This window comes from Orbicella faveolata, unplaced genomic scaffold, assembly GCF_042242905.1.
Source record: "Orbicella faveolata isolate gen_17 unplaced genomic scaffold, um_ofav_v1 contig_26, whole genome shotgun sequence".
Classification (NCBI taxonomy): domain Eukaryota; kingdom Metazoa; phylum Cnidaria; class Anthozoa; order Scleractinia; family Merulinidae; genus Orbicella; species Orbicella faveolata.
In genome coordinates this window covers 16,183,068-16,199,782 of record NW_028301554.1, presented here as the reverse complement: position 1 = coordinate 16,199,782, position 16,715 = coordinate 16,183,068, and the positions used below count along the sequence as shown (strand labels likewise).

Genomic DNA, 16,715 nt, shown 5'->3' with positions numbered 1-16,715 from the left:
TCTTGTCCCATTGAAAGCTCCAAATTGGACCCCCATGTACATGTGTTATTAATAGTTCATGCAGTTACTATCAATTACAGTAACAATGATATATTTTTAACCTCCTGAATTTTTAATCTCACCTTTTGTTTGCCACTCATACAGCTGATCTAATGAGCTCTTTTCTTTGACACCGGGCAGACCAACACTTTTCACCAAGACCTCAAGCTTTGAAAAACAATCATTGAAGAAACCTTCAGTCCACTCACTAAAATTAGCATGTGCCCACTTGTTCCTGTAGTCTCTGACATCATCTGCTGCCATCTGAATAGAGAGCACAGGATCTGGGGAGGGGAAGATAGGTGCCGGCTTAGAGCATCCCAGTAGACGGAGGATGGCACTCAAGTCCAGGGACTCATCAAATGCTGAAAACCTGGCAAGGTAGTTGGGAAGATACAGCTTTGCCAGTTCAACCTCAGAAGATACACAGTAGTTGTAGTTTTTCTTGATTTTCGCATACATTTGGCTGTTACTGTTGATATTTTCAAATTTCAAACATTCCAGGATGGTATCTTTACTTGCCCGGCTAAATGTTAGTGTTCTCAGGTTACAACGTGGAGACAGAGAGTTGCAGTGTGCATCAAGGAATGAATAATGCAACGCCATTCCTCTTTGGATGGTATCACGTAACGAGGGAGCCACAACTTCCGTCAAAGCCATTCCAACAACAACCCATCGCTTCTGTTCATCAGATATCATGTCGGTGGCAAACAGTGATCTTTCCTGTAAACTAAAATCCTTCAAAAACAAGAAACAAAATGTTGGTGTCAATCGTATTATATGAAATATGATGGAGTTATCAATTTTTGCAGTTTGGATTCCAACAGCAACTACCCAAAAAATTTAATAATCAGGGTTCTCATACTTTAGGTCATTTTTATTTTAAAAACATATCAATTAAAAATGTTCGGTGTGTAGCCAGGCATGTTAAAAATTGGTAAAAAAGGAATGGTTGTCACTGGCTAAAAATATGGTTATCGGACGTTTCGGCCACTACTGTTGCCTTCTTCAGCAAAAGATGGAAAATGCAAATGTTAAACGGCGTCCTGCTAGAATATGTAAAAGATGTGTGATAAAATTAAATGAGCAATAGTCTCTAGAGTATTGTTAATGAGTGTAAAAACTCTTAATGCCATTGTACACGTTCGGTAGCGCTATGTGTTCGTTTATAACGTTCCTGTCTCGCACGGAATGTCAAGCTTCAAGAATTAGTCTTTGTTTCCATACTGATGATCTGTCGACAATTTCAACGTTCTCCAAATCTATTTGGTGACCGTTGAGCATATGGTGTTTGGCCAATAAAGAGTTTTTGTCCAATGTTGCTATAGCCTTTGCGTGTTCTTTCATACGTGTTTTTAACGCGCGTGATGACTGACCAACATAAACACAGTCACAATCTTTACATTTGATCTTGTAAACAATGCCTCTGGAAGCCTCTTTCTCGATCTTGTCTTTAGGTTTTTTGAGTATGTTCGAGATGGTACGAATAGGTTTATGGGCGACCTTGATATTGAAACCTCGAAGAACGTTTGCGACTCTTTCGGAAAAACCTTTGGCGTAGGGGAGGATGACAAAACCACGATGGTCGGTATCATTCGTTTCTTGTTGTCTACTCAATTGGCGGCCATTGTGAATGAAATTTGCAGGGTAGTTATTAGTGGTAAGGGCTTTCGTTACTCGTTTAGTTTCCCGTGAAACTTCCTCCTCCGTGGAAGGAATGTTCCTTGCGCGATCCATGAGAGTGCGCACGACCGAGTGTTTATGCTGAGGATGGTGGTGTGATTTGAAATCAAGGTAACGGTCGGTGTTAGTAGCTTTCCTGTAAACAGACACAGCGATCGAGCCATCTTCTTGTCTGGTTGTTTTTGTGTCGAGAAAGGCAATGGAACCTTCTGATTCTATCTCGATTGTAAATTTGATGTGAGGGTTGATGGAATTGAGATGTGAGTGGAATTCATCTACGTGCTCTCTTTTAACACATACGTGGCTGTCATCTATGTATCTAAACCACCATTTAGGAGGGTTAGGGGTCGATGAGAGAGCCTTTTCTTCGACATGTTCCATGACGAGATTGGCCAAGATGGCGCTGAATGGGGATCCCATCGGACAACCGAAAATGTGTTGGTAATGGTTGCCTTGGAATATGAAGAAATTGTTGTCGAGGACAAACTGTAGAAGTGTCATGATATTTTGGATAGACAAGTTGGTTCTTTCCGGTAGTGATTGGTCAAAGTCCAGTCTCTCTTTAACCACTTCGATTGCTAGGTGGGTTGGAATGCAAGTAAACAGTGACACGACGTCAAAAGATACTAGAATCTCGTCGGGATCTACTGACAAGGTGCGGATCTTTTCGACGAAAGATGCACTGTTTTTAACTGTGTATTCATTATTCTGAAGTGGCGACAAGATGTTGGCGAGGTATTTGGATAGTTCATATGTGGGAGATCCAATGGCACTCATAATTGGTCTGATAGGGACGTTCTCCTTATGGATTTTAGGAAGGCCATAAAAAGACGCTGGTGTGGAATCGGTGCTGTGAAGTTTGTAGTAGAGCTTAGAGAAGAGAAGTTTGTTGATGGCGGAGGTGACCGAAGCTCTGATAAGGTCTTTCTCGGCGTCAGGGAGCTGATCTATGCCGGATTCAATTGAGGAAACAATTTGAGGCACTGGCAAAACCTTAGGAGTGATGGCAAAATTGAAGTTGAGGCTTAATGCTGAAAGCTCACTTGTAGATAGAGGTCTATCAGAGATGTTCACGACCCACTTCTCCTTGAGGTTGATTTCGCGCCCATGTGGACGTGGCAAGATGTTATGGAGTTTCTTCTTGTGACTCTCCCTTCTCCGTTGTGCTTCCCACTGTGATCTTTGTTTGATTGTGTGGAGGAGAATGTCTGAGATTGACATTCTCCTCCACACAATCAAACAAAGATCCAATGGCGGTCACCTCCGCCATCAACAATTGGCGTCCTCCTCAACGAAACCACATTACCAATGAAATGGAAAAAGCCCTCAGAGACCTCGCCAAAGACACGTCGGTCACAATTTTACCAGCCGACAAGGGCCGAGCCGTAGTCGTGATGAATACCAACGATTACACCGACAAAATAAACAACCTTCTAAACGACGACAAAACCTACCACAAGATAACAGATAAAAGAAGGAACCCAACATCGAGCACCGAAAAATCCCTCAACCAACTTCTCCTACAAATTAAAGATCAGCCAGCCTCGCATGACAGCAGCAAGAAACAGCTGGAACCGAAGCTCTACTACAAACTTCACAGCACCGATTCCACACCAGCGTCTTTTTATGGCCTTCCTAAAATCCATAAGGAGAACGTCCCTATCAGACCAATTATGAGTGCCATTGGATCTCCCACATATGAACTATCCAAATACCTCACCAACATCTTGTCGCCACTTCAGAATAATGAATACACAGTTAAAAACAGTGCATCTTTCGTCGAAAAGATCCGCACCTTGTCAGTAGATCCCGACGAGATTCTAGTATCTTTTGACGTCGTGTCACTGTTTACTTGCATTCCAACCCACCTAGCAATCGAAGTGGTTAAAGAGAGACTGGACTTTGACCAATCACTACCGGAAAGAACCAACTTGTCTATCCAAAATATCATGACACTTCTACAGTTTGTCCTCGACAACAATTTCTTCATATTCCAAGGCAACCATTACCAACACATTTTCGGTTGTCCGATGGGATCCCCATTCAGCGCCATCTTGGCCAATCTCGTCATGGAACATGTCGAAGAAAAGGCTCTCTCATCGACCCCTAACCCTCCTAAATGGTGGTTTAGATACGTAGATGACAGCCACGTATGTGTTAAAAGAGAGCACGTAGATGAATTCCACTCACATCTCAATTCCATCAACCCTCACATCAAATTTACAATCGAGATAGAATCAGAAGGTTCCATTGCCTTTCTCGACACAAAAACAACCAGACAAGAAGATGGCTCGATCGCTGTGTCTGTTTACAGGAAAGCTACTAACACCGACCGTTACCTTGATTTCAAATCACACCACCATCCTCAGCATAAACACTCGGTCGTGCGCACTCTCATGGATCGCGCAAGGAACATTCCTTCCACGGAGGAGGAAGTTTCACGGGAAACTAAACGAGTAACGAAAGCCCTTACCACTAATAACTACCCTGCAAATTTCATTCACAATGGCCGCCAATTGAGTAGACAACAAGAAACGAATGATACCGACCATCGTGGTTTTGTCATCCTCCCCTACGCCAAAGGTTTTTCCGAAAGAGTCGCAAACGTTCTTCGAGGTTTCAATATCAAGGTCGCCCATAAACCTATTCGTACCATCTCGAACATACTCAAAAAACCTAAAGACAAGATCGAGAAAGAGGCTTCCAGAGGCATTGTTTACAAGATCAAATGTAAAGATTGTGACTGTGTTTATGTTGGTCAGTCATCACGCGCGTTAAAAACACGTATGAAAGAACACGCAAAGGCTATAGCAACATTGGACAAAAACTCTTTATTGGCCAAACACCATATGCTCAACGGTCACCAAATAGATTTGGAGAACGTTGAAATTGTCGACAGATCATCAGTATGGAAACAAAGACTAATTCTTGAAGCTTGGCATTCCGTGCGAGACAGGAACGTTATAAACGAACACATAGCGCTACCGAACGTGTACAATGGCATTAAGAGTTTTTACACTCATTAACAATACTCTAGAGACTATTGCTCATTTAATTTTATCACACATCTTTTACATATTCTAGCAGGACGCCGTTTAACATTTGCATTTTCCATCTTTTGCTGAAGAAGGCAACAGTAGTGGCCGAAACGTCCGATAACCATATTTTTAGCCAGTGACAACCATTCCTTTTTTACCAATTTTTAACATATCAATTGATTAACATAAAAGTACATAGCAATAGAGTAGAGTGATGCCAGAACACAACTGCACATTGGAGGGGCACCCAACAACCGTTTTCTCTCAAATCCTTTTAAACGATGTTTTAGGCTATCTGGAGTACTTTTAAAGCTCTGTAGGTTAATTTTAGGTTGCGCTAAAAAAAATTTTATCTGTTCGGTTATTCTAGGGGAACTTGAGTTTTCTCGAATTTATTAGAGCTTTTTCGTACATTCCCCGAAAACCTTAGGTCTTATTGCCTTTCCGAAAATGATAGCTGACCTTTCTTTGGTATCCAAAACAACATTTTTTTTTTTTACAATCTGAAAACAAGAGACATTAAATTTCTCATATCACGAAAGTTCGAGCTGACAATTCTCTTAAGAAAATCAGAGGGGATTAAAGGCCTTCCGAACAGATAATTTACTGAAACGATCTGTTGGATGCCCCTGACATTGATAAAACCGGTTTTCCCTGGTGAGAATACTATTGACAAAAATGTTTGTGTTACTTACTATTTATATGCACACTGTATGTCACTGAATTTCACGTGTTTGGGTGTTTGTCAATTTGGTTGTTTGGCTGGGTTAACATATCAAGTATTAGTTACCAGTCAAAGAAGTTCGCATTAAATACAGTAGTCTGTCAAATTATTCATGCATTTTGATTGGCTGAAGGACAGATGTATAGATGATGTCATAAACATTTTTTGTTTCTTAAGGTGGCTCAAAACAGTAATATTTCTGTGAGACGCCTGAGCTCAAGCGTGCACTTCAGCACGAGGCATCACGCAATCGTTTGAAGGTTCGCGAGGTAACGCACAAGATTTAAAGCTGACAAAAATCAAAACAAACACGGCGGCGCAAGGCCTACTTCGTAAAACTTTGTTTCTTCCAGGTTTAGTAAGCTGTTTCTGTTATCAGTTATTTTTAACTTTGAAAACAGCCATCCTTCGGGCAACTTCAAAGGAAAACATCCTTTTAAACCACAGTGCTGCAACGTAAATGAAAATTCTGATGTTGATGCTGCGATCAATCACACCAGCTATCAATCTGAAAAACTGCAGGAGAAAAAAACTACTCTTAAGGTTTTCTTCGTTCTTTCTACTTTGCTAGTCTCACCTACGGGTATTTATGGTACTCTTCTTTTACCGCTTACGCTGCTAACGACAGCAATTAAAAAGAAAACAATATTCGTGGACTATTCGCGTTTATTAGAGTGGAATTGCAGTCTTTACTGATCAGCGGACCGCCTTCACGCATGCGCAAGGGGCGATCTTGCAAAGCCGAGATTTTAATTTGCGTGTAGAACGTGCACTAAAATACCTTATCCATGAAGCTAATATCTCAAAAACTGATCCCGCCCGGTAACCCTACTTTTTTAATGCAAAAAAATATTCAACAGCAAAAGTGGAATGCATGTGCGAAATTGTAAAAAAAAAACTGTGGGGTGGAATTTCTCCAACTTGGAAATTTCCATGTTTCTTAATTTAAGAAAAATCCACTCCACAGAATTTTTTTATAATTTTGTCTGTTTCTTCTTGTGTGTGTAATAAAAAGATTTTTATAAAAAAAAAAACATGGTGTCACCGGCTTAGTTTTTAAGATGGATGCAATTGATGGTAAAAAGTGGGTCAAGTTTGTTGCTATGCAACAGGACAGTACAACCTTAATTTATGACTTAAACACAATGAAAGGCACAGTGGAGAGTTACTTTAAAAAAATAGCACAGCCATTCAAAACAGTACAGTTCCAAGCCGGAAAAGTCACACCTAGTTCTGTAAGTCTCAAAAAAACAGAAAACTGTTCAAGCAGAAGTGTGGCCAATAGGCAGATTAAGAGAGAGTCCGCGAGTTTCTGTTTGAATACCTTTTTCATAGTTATCGAAGGAACAGGGGTTGACATGACATTTCGTGCGTGGGTAAACATTACGTTGCGACGCACGTCGTAAACGAAAACTCATAGATCTTTAAGAATTAAGTTTAGAAGTTAAGCAGAAGTGCGGACTGCTACAGACTAAAAAATAGTATTTGTTTGGTAGGTGCTCGAGCTAGTCCACTAATTTAGCAATGCTTCTCGGCTTTTAAATTTACTTTTTGTTGTGAACATTGAGAGTCGAGGGTTTCGAATACAAGTTAGTAGTGGCTTTTTGTTATGCAAAATACACGCAACTGCGTGTATGAATAAAAAAGGTTTCTTCCTCCGATTAAAATACACGCATTTGCGTAAAATTACACGCAAATACGTGTAACTAACAGATCAGTAAATTTTACATGCGTGTAATTACACGCACCGTCCACGCACTGCCCACGCACTGTCCACGAATACTACACGCTGACTACACGCATTTTACGCGCGTGTAGGTGCTGCAATCCCTTTGACCGGTACTGTAAATAATCATTTTTATTGCCGAAAAAGCGAAATAATTTAACTCAGAAACCCTTCTTGAATATATGTCATACATAAATTGTAATTCATACACAGACACAGAGCGTTTATTTCTAAATAGGTCACACCTGCCATAATTGGTAAAGAGTATAGTGTTCAACCAAAGCTGTGCCATTTTGCTAATACAACAATTAAAATTAAGATCATCCCCTCAAAAAAATTTTAAGAGATGAATCTGTCCCCTTCAAATGCCCAGAAAACAGACAAATGTAACACATTTCCATTCAACAGAGGCAGATCCAGGGGTGGGGTTAAGGGGGTTGCAACACCACTTTCAACCCCCAGGGTGTGGATGGCAAGCATCACAGGCATGACCTTCTAAGGAGCTCCGGTGATAGATTTTTTCCTGTTTTACACTCTAAAACACAATTTCCAGCATTCCTGACACTTTAAAGCATTTGTGAAGGCATGAAATAAAATCATGAGTTTACCGCAATTCTCAATCACACACACAAAAAATAATAAATGCAGTCGCAAAATGTACATTACCTTTCCTACCTTGACAATCAGTCAATTGGTGGAAGTGAAACAACTATGTATAAAACAATTTTATTCTATTGTTTTTGTCACGAATCAAAGAAATAACAAAAACATTTCTATTCAAAGGGGGGTACAACCCCCCTTTCAGAAATTCCCAGATTCGCCCCTGATTTAAATTTGGTTATCACAAGTAGGCCGCAGAATCTCAGAACTTTAAGTACATGGCTTTTAAGAAACCATACAAATAAACATTTTTTCCTTTTAAACCCGTGGATTGCATAAGTAAGCTATAGGTTGTAGTGGTCGAGATTATGCAGCCAAATACTATGCAAACAACTCTTTCCATCGGAGTAAAGTTTTGCGGGGTAATTGTGCTGATGAGTATGTAAAGCTCATGAAATCACTGCATTAGTGAGTATTGCAGGCACAGATTTAGTCTCACATTTCTAGATCAAGGTATTACTTGACTGTGATTGTTACACCAAAAACAAAAACTTGTTTTGTTTGCTTTCTGGTTTATAGTTCATTTGACATTTCTATCACTATTCTAATCTTAAATTAACTGTAAACTACAAATTAGAGCAAATATTGGCTTTTGCAATATGCATTGGGAACTTTTTTGACCCTAAGAAAGGGTCGCAAAAAAGTTCGCTTATATCTGTAAACATTGTTTTGCAACAGTGGTAAACAGATTGTAAATAACCTTTCTACTGTGGGCATGAAGTCTAAAGAAAAGATCTTTGTGAAAGATTGTCACAATGTCAGAATCATTTAAAGTGGTACTATGACGAAAATCGCATCTTTCCTATCACGGCCATTTTAAAACATAAACAAGTAGCCTATGTGAGAAGAAAAATGCTGTTTACTATATTCAAATATCTTTTTTCGTTCGAGAGATATTCAAGTTTTTAAAATTTGCAAATTAGCCCAGTGATGACGTCATACACTCAACCAAATTTTGATCAAATGTGATGAGAAAAGATATCTCCGCCAATTTGTATCAGAAATGTTTGATTCTTTGCAGTAAGATTCTACTAAATGTGCTCCACAATATGAGCTTAACAGTTTGGTTATCATGCAACAAACTGGGTTCCAGACCTCCCCAATATTAAAGGCATTTCTGGCCACCTTTGGCATTCCATTTGGATATTTGCAAATGGTGCCTCATATGCTTGATCCAGCAAGCATCTAAATATGTAAGCTCAAGTTTGTGGCCTCGTTTAATGTTTTGTGAGCTGAAAATCACTAACATATTGAAATCAAGTGGGTGGGGACTGGAAAAGAGTAAATTGCCAGGGGAACAGAATTTTTATAGCGGTGTGTTTCCTGTAGAACTATTAGCCTACCAAGTTTCAATGGTCTGCACTGCAAATTGACCAAGATGGTTCTATTTAGATACTTGATATAAAATTGGGTTGAGTGTATGACGTCATAAGTCATCTCATTTGCATATTTTACACATTTTTCAAACTTAAATATCTCTGGAACTAATGCAGATATTTGCAAACGGTAAACGGTGTTTTCATTCTTTCATGGAATTCTATGTGATACACCTAAAAAATCAAGGGGGAAAAATTTGATCATAGTACCACTTTAAAGAAGCTTTCAATTGGTCATTGCTTATTGTTATTTTTCCTCTTTGAAATGAATCCTTGGTGTACATGTATTTGTGTCGCTTACTAGCCACACTAAAAGTCAGCATCCAAGAAGTTTGCAGTTTACAAAAACATATGTCGCATGTTTGTTAACCAATTTGCATAATTATTTTCTAGCTAATTTGAGATGAGACTGAAGTGCTTTGTATTTTTTGCCGCCTTGGAGTAAGGTTTTTATACATGAATGGTACAATGGTTAATAAGGATTCTTGCATTCCATCCTAGTGGACCCGAGTTCAATTCTGGGATCTGCCGGCTTTTTTTAGCCATTGGTCTTTTCTTTTCTTGTTTAACCCTTTTTTAGTGAAGAACATGTACTTATTTCTCTGAAGGTCTTTTGCAGCTACCCTGCAAGCAGAGTTGCTTCGATGTTATTTGCAACCTACTGTGCTTTGTCACCCAAGCACCCACACATGGCTGCAAGAACTCAATCTAGCTGCACTACATGTAAGTCAGCTTTCGCCTTGGGCAAACTTTATCAGCTTCAATTAGGTGAGGATAAGTTAACATGGTAGAGTGGCTAAATTCAGAACGGGTAAATCCATCAGAACAATGTAGTTCATGTAGTTTGGTTGAAAGTTATTAAATTATTATTGAGATTGAGATGCAAAAGAAGTGTAAATAAGGAAAAATTCACTTAACGGTTTTCTCCAATTTTTTAAATAAGAGAACTGCTGTTGCAACAAGTATAGCCAGAAGCTAATAAGGTATCAACTTAAGTCCACAACGCAGACCTATTTTTTATGAAATTAATTCCACATTACACAAAGGTTAGCTCATGTCAATCATCATTCACTGGCAAATTCATGGTTTGCTCAAAGAACACTTTGATTTATAAATTGAAAACGTTACAATACTTATAATTTTCACTTCATATAGAAAAAAAGGTAAGATAATAATTTTACAAGATATTACCTACAGTACACTACATGTACCTAAAGACACAAATTAAATCTTGCTTGTTGGAATAAAGTTATAGAGAAGAAATTAATCCCTCAAAAACTCAACAAAAAAAGACTGAACAGAAAATAAGAGAACAAACTGTAAGGCAGCCATTCTAGATAACATTTTGCACATTTATTTACCGACCGTAAACTTGATTTTATTTCTTAAGTCTGGGATCTACAGTGAATGTATAGTGAATCATTCTGGAGTTTTCTCCTCCAGTCATCTCATTCATTGATTGTTCAAAATAAGATCTCTACTGTTGTGAAAGTGTAAGAGGAATTTTTGGTTCAGTTTAACCATTATGACACCTTCTTTAGTTAATAAAGTTTCTCCACAGTACTTACAGTCTACATCTTCCTTGATCTTGAATCTAAGAAGCTCTTTCCAGTTACAAAAATCCTGTGAATGACCTAGTGAAATTTGTGCAATTTTATTTCTGTAGAAGTTCTGCAGACTAATTGGAAACATTTGAAGATACATTTAAACAAAAATGTGTGATATTTGAAACCACATGTGAACTCACATTGTATACATGTATATAATTATGACAACAGTTTCCAAATATATTTTGTGCAGCCGGTTTCTTTTTTTAAGCAGGTGGTACAACAGCTTGAATCAGCAAGGCAAGCACTGACTTGTTTCCATGTTTGGGTGCCTTGCGCTCCCTCACTTGCTTATTACATGTACATTTCTGATCATGTAGAGGTTTTTTTTTCTAAAGCAAAAGCAGGAGTTTGTACATTGTGCAAAACAGCTCCAGACGAGTTTCTGAACAGAAATTTACAACTTAAAAAAATTAAAAAAATGTATTTACCTCTTACTAAGCGAGTTCCAGGTTCGTACTGTAAGTTATGGCCAGCTTTTCCCCGCATTGATTTATAGCCCGAGCGCAAAGTGTGTGGGCCATAAATCGAAGGCAGAAAAAACAAGGATCCGTAACTTACAGTACAGACCGAGAGGATGAGGTTAGCAAAACATTTATAATAAAGCTTTATTATAAAGCTCTCTGCACGCATTGCAGGCCTATGATGAGGGAGCATAATAAAGCTCTCTGCACGCATTGCAGGCCTATGATGAGGGAGCATTGAAGGGGTGAGTGCAAAACCATGCTAAGTGACGATTTGGGTGAAAAAAAAAATTTTCGCGAAAGGGCTTGAATTTTTGCATGTGGTCTTCAATGTAATAGAAAAACGTGGTCCTGTATTTTTGTCGCTGGTTTTTGCTTCGTTTATAAAGACGCCGCTAGGAAAACCGAGTGGTTTTTCTGCATACGCAATATCTCGAAAACGAAGCGAAGCTTAGCGGAAAAACTACGGGACATTGTTAAACATACCTAAACAAAACTGTATGGGAAATTTGGAGCGTTTTCGACAAAGTTCACTTTTGATTAAAATACCTAGCGCCCTTTTCCCGCCGAGGTCTTCAAATAAACGAAGCCGGGCCTTTGTTATGATAAACAGAGCCGACCCTTTGTTATAATAGCCAAGCCAAGCCTTTGTTATAAGTCGAAGTCTCGCCTCGGTTTATTATAACAAAGGATCGGCCCGCCGCGACCGCAAGGACTTTGATTTTACTTAGAAACCAGCAAAATGTCAATTTCACGCAACTTATATAAGCTCAAATTTATTGATTTCAGGTCAAAAGTGGTTAAAACGTTGACTCATGTTAACGCGCGACGGCAAGGATGTTGATTTCTCTTAGAGAGCAGCAAAATGTCAATTTCACGCAACGTAAAAGCTCAAAAATGTCGATTTCAGGTCAAAAAAGGTTTAAATGTTGATTTCATGTTAACCCGTGACGGGAAGGTTGTTGATTTCACTTAGAAAACAGCAAAATGTTGATTTCACGCAACGTATAAGCTCAAAAATGTTGATTTCAGGTCTAAATAGGTCAAAATGCTGATTTCACGTTAACGCGTGACGGCAAGGATGTTGATTTCACTTAGAAAACAGCAAAATGTTAATTTCACGCAGCGTATAAGCTCAAAAATGTTGATTTCAGGTCTAAATAGGTCAAAATGCTGATTTCACGTTAGCGCTTGACGGCAAGGATGTTGATTTCGCTTAGAAAACAGCAAAATGTTGATTTAACGCAGCGTATAAGCTCAAAAATGTTGATTTCAGGTCTAAATAGGTCAAAATGCTGATTTCACGTTAACGCGTGACGGCAAGGATGTTGATTTCACTTAGAAAACAGCAAAATGTTAATTTCACGCAGCGTATAAGCTCAAAAATGTTGATTTCAGGTCTAAATAGGTCAAAATGCTGATTTCACGTTAGCGCTTGACGGCAAGGATGTTGATTTCGCTTAGAAAACAGCAAAATGTTGATTTAACGCAGCGTATAAGCTCAAAAATGTTGATTTCAGGTCTAAATAGGTCAAAATGCTGATTTCACGTTAACACGTGACGGCAAGGATGTTGATTTCACTTAGAAGACAGCAAAATGTTAATTTCACGCAGCGTATAAGCTCAAAAATGTTGATTTCAGGTCTAAATAGGTCAAAATGCTGATTTCACGTTAGCGCTTGACGGCAAGGATGTTGATTTCGCTTAGAAAACAGCAAAATGTTGATTTAACGCAGCGTATAAGCTCAAAAATGTTGATTTCAGGTCTAAATAGGTCAAAATGCTGATTTCACGTTAACGCGTGACGGCAAGGATGTTGATTTCACTTAGAAAACAGCAAAATGTTAATTTCACGCAGCGTATAAGCTCAAAAATGTTGATTTCAGGTCTAAATAGGTCAAAATGCTGATTTCACGTTAGCGCTTGACGGCAAGGATGTTGATTTCGCTTAGAAAACAGCAAAATGTTGATTTAACGCAGCGTATAAGCTCAAAAATGTTGATTTCAGGTCTAAATAGGTCAAAATGCTGATTTCACGTTAACGCGTGACGGCAAGGATGTTGATTTCACTTAGAAAACAGCAAAATGTTAATTTCACGCAGCGTATAAGCTCAAAAATGTTGATTTCAGGTCTAAATAGGTCAAAATGCTGATTTCACGTTAGCGCTTGACGGCAAGGATGTTGATTTCGCTTAGAAAACAGCAAAATGTTGATTTAACGCAGCGTATAAGCTCAAAAATGTTGATTTCAGGTCTAAATAGGTCAAAATGCTGATTTCACGTTAACACGTGACGGCAAGGATGTTGATTTCACTTAGAAGACAGCAAAATGTCAATTTCACGCAGCGTATAAGCTCAAAAATGTTGATTTCAGGTCTAAATAGGTCAAAATGCTGATTTCACGTTAGCGCTTGACGGCAAGGATGTTGATTTCACTTAGAAAACAGCAAAATGCTAATTTCACGCAGCGTATAAGCTCAAAAATGTTGATTTCAGGTCTAAATAGGTCAAAATGCTGATTTCACGTTAGCGCTTGACGGCAAGGATGTTGATTTCACTTAGAAAACAGAAAAATGTTGATTTAACGCAGCGTATAAGCCCAAAAATGTCGATTTCAGGTCTAAATAGGTAAAAATGTTGATTTCACGTAACGCGTGACGGCAAGGATGTTGATTTCACTTAGAAAACAGCAAAATGTTAATTTCACGCAACGTATAAGCTCAAAAATGTTGATTTCAGGTTTAAATAGGTAAAATATGGCGGCCGGAAAATAGTGTTAACATCTGGAACTTACTTTGGTTATCTGGGACAATGACTATCTGCACTGAACAAATAAACATCAAATAAGCACTTTTCCAAATACAGCAACGTCTTAAATGGCTAAAAATCACGAGATAAATACATATTTTTCGACAAACGCGATCGTAGCTTTATGTCACGCACCGCCTAACAGTTTAACAAATTAATCCTTCTGCGCAACGTACGGGTCTCCATACATCTGCATGTCCGCTGATCCCAGAAGTTCAAAACACTACAAATCATGCCGATATGAAATAAAATCAAAGCAACCTGGATCACAGATCTATGTTACAATCGATCGCTACTTGTTGGCCATTATTATCTTTAAATGAAAAAAGCCGAAACAATCTAGTTACCAGTTCGAGAAACGCGAGCAGAGCGTGATCGCAATGCATGCCGGGAAGGCTCTTTACACCTCGTGCGCGGGAAAACATGGCGGTCGATACAAGACAAATTTTATCACTCAAAAACCAGTTCTCGCTTTCCAAACTTTGACACTAGCAACGCTTGGCAAATGGGCCACAACTCACGAGAGGGTGTTTTTCTTGGGCAAGAACTGCTCTTGGACTTTGCTGCCTGGCTCGATCTGACTTCGAACGCCGATAACACGATTACGGTATATCAGCTACCTTCGAAGTTTCAGAACACATTTTGATTCTTTAAAACGTGCTGATGACTTACGGGTTTATCGAGGCTTTATGATGCCTCTCAACCACCAGGCAGGCACACAAGGTACTTTAACACAATGCTTAAGATATTAGTTGACAGAGCTCTAATGCGGCACATCTCTTTTTAGTTCGATGGTATTTCGTTTGCCGCTCGATCGATTCACGTGTTGTGCTCACGTCACAATAGCCGATGTAAACAATCTGTTCCCAGATTTCCGCTCTATATATGCTGTGAGATTTGATTTTGACTTCATACACTATAAACAGTCTGCCTGTTTGCTGTTCAACAAATAAACTCCTAAAGACATGGCTAGGAAAAGCCAAGTATTTTTGCATACGTTATAACTCGAAAACGAAGCAAAAACCAGCGACAACAATACAGGGCCGCGTTTTTCTATTACATTGAAGACCACATGCAAAAATTCAAGCCCTTTCGCGAAAATTTTTTTTTTCACCCAAATCGTCACTTAGTATGGTTTTGCACTCACCCCTTCAATTTATATTTCTACTGTGTGTCTGATGGGTTCAGGAACAATTTCTATTTACCTTGAACAAATTCAAATTTCCAATCCACATCAAAAGTAAAACGAGTCAATTTGAAATCATTGTTAAGTCACTAGCGAATGATAAACAATTAAAACAAAATTTAAAGTAAAAGAAAACTTTAAACTTTTACTTGCTATAAAAGTTAAGAACACTTGGCAATAAATCAAGAAACATTTTGGAAAAAAAACAGAGTTTTATTTTAGGTGGCCATTCTATAGAAAACGGCCCACTAAATTGACCCATCACAGCATGTGTGGTAACTGAGAGATGTAATGAAGTATTTGCATACTTCAAACTTACTTGTTACACAAAAAGTTTTTCTTTTACTTGCAATGTTTAGCAAAAAGCTGATTTCTAAAGGTATTCCATTAGCTGTGGTGTAAACAAACTCCCTGTTCATTGATTGCTCAGTTAATATACTTTTTTCTCTGCTATTGCATTGCTGTTTCTGGCTTCAGGCTTCACACATACTGTAATTACGGACTTCAGAAAATAATAATAAAAGAAACACTCTCATTTGTTTTCTGCTGATCTCTCAATTGAGTATGCAGGTTGGGTCTACAAGTGCGTGCGGGATCCTTTCTTGAGCAGTGGCTGGTAATCAAACCTATTTTGTTTAAAGTGGTATCTTTTAGGGGTCTTATGAAGCTCAAGCAATGCCCACATTAGTCTTCTTTAGGATTAAATTCAAATATTCCATCGAGCATCCCCATCCTTCTCATATGGGAGTTGCGCCCCCCCCCCCTCCCCCGGTTCCAAATGTCTAAAGGAAGTGACACAGTGAAGGAGTGAAGGAGTGATGGAGTGAAATTGTCCCACCACTGCAACTTGGAAAATATAAATGTTTTCCAAGTTAAAAATGAGACAGTAATGAAATTTGAAATAAGTTGTGGAAAAAATACATTTAAAATTTACATTGAATTCACATTGAAACTTACAAATTTAAATTCACTTTGAAACTTACTCTGAACATGATTCTGCCAAAGCTATTGATGGAGATGTATCGAACTGTACACCCACAACAGCCCTCAATTCTGGAGCTCTCGTCTAACTCCAAACACAAAAGATCAGTTTATCCTTGCTTTTGAGATTCTCATTGTCAGCTGCAAAGAGGCTACTATTTTGCTCAAAATTTCCACTACTCATTTAAACGTGGAATGTAGTCTCAGAATTACAACTGACTGACCGAGGAAGTTGATTTTTCCCAAACAAACTGTTGAAACTCACTCATACTGGTCTAGAGCTCTTCACATTCACAAATTAAAAATCATAAATACTGCATCTTTTCACACAAAAATACAAAACTGAGTAATTACAAATACATTTAAGCCTCAGGTAATCATTCAACAATATTATTGTTATGAAGCAAATCAACATCTTAGAAA

The 16,715-nt window shown here is 38.5% G+C and overlaps 3 protein-coding genes across 3 annotated transcripts in view; 1 reads left to right on the top strand and 2 right to left on the bottom strand.

Annotated features, from left to right (window-relative positions):
• The window catches only part of LOC149108316 (uncharacterized), a 34,063-nt gene that overhangs the window by 8,736 nt on the left and 8,612 nt on the right, over nucleotides 1-16,715 (bottom strand). The window contains exon 3 of the mRNA XM_089296223.1: nucleotides 123-777. Coding sequence (XP_089152349.1) covers nucleotides 123-738 — 616 coding nt within the window. The 5' untranslated portion in view covers nucleotides 739-777. The remainder of the gene's footprint in view (nucleotides 1-122; nucleotides 778-16,715) is intronic.
• On the bottom strand, nucleotides 1,184-2,943 carry LOC149108318 (uncharacterized). Its single transcript, XM_089295263.1, has one exon. It carries the CDS (start codon nucleotides 2,941-2,943, stop codon nucleotides 1,234-1,236), a length of 1,710 nt encoding a protein of 569 aa, XP_089151389.1. The 3' UTR covers nucleotides 1,184-1,233.
• Nucleotides 2,973-4,748, top strand: LOC149108317 (uncharacterized). The gene has a single exon (XM_089295262.1). The coding sequence runs from the start codon at nucleotides 2,973-2,975 to the stop codon at nucleotides 4,746-4,748; it is 1,776 nt and encodes a 591-aa protein (XP_089151388.1).

What these genes read in the sequence shown, in the direction of transcription:
- LOC149108318 (XM_089295263.1), bottom strand. Translation starts at nt 2,943, where the DNA reads ATGTCAATCTCAGACATTCTCCTCCACACAATCAAACAAAGATCACAG.
- LOC149108317 (XM_089295262.1), top strand. Translation starts at nt 2,973, where the DNA reads ATGGCGGTCACCTCCGCCATCAACAATTGGCGTCCTCCTCAACGAAAC.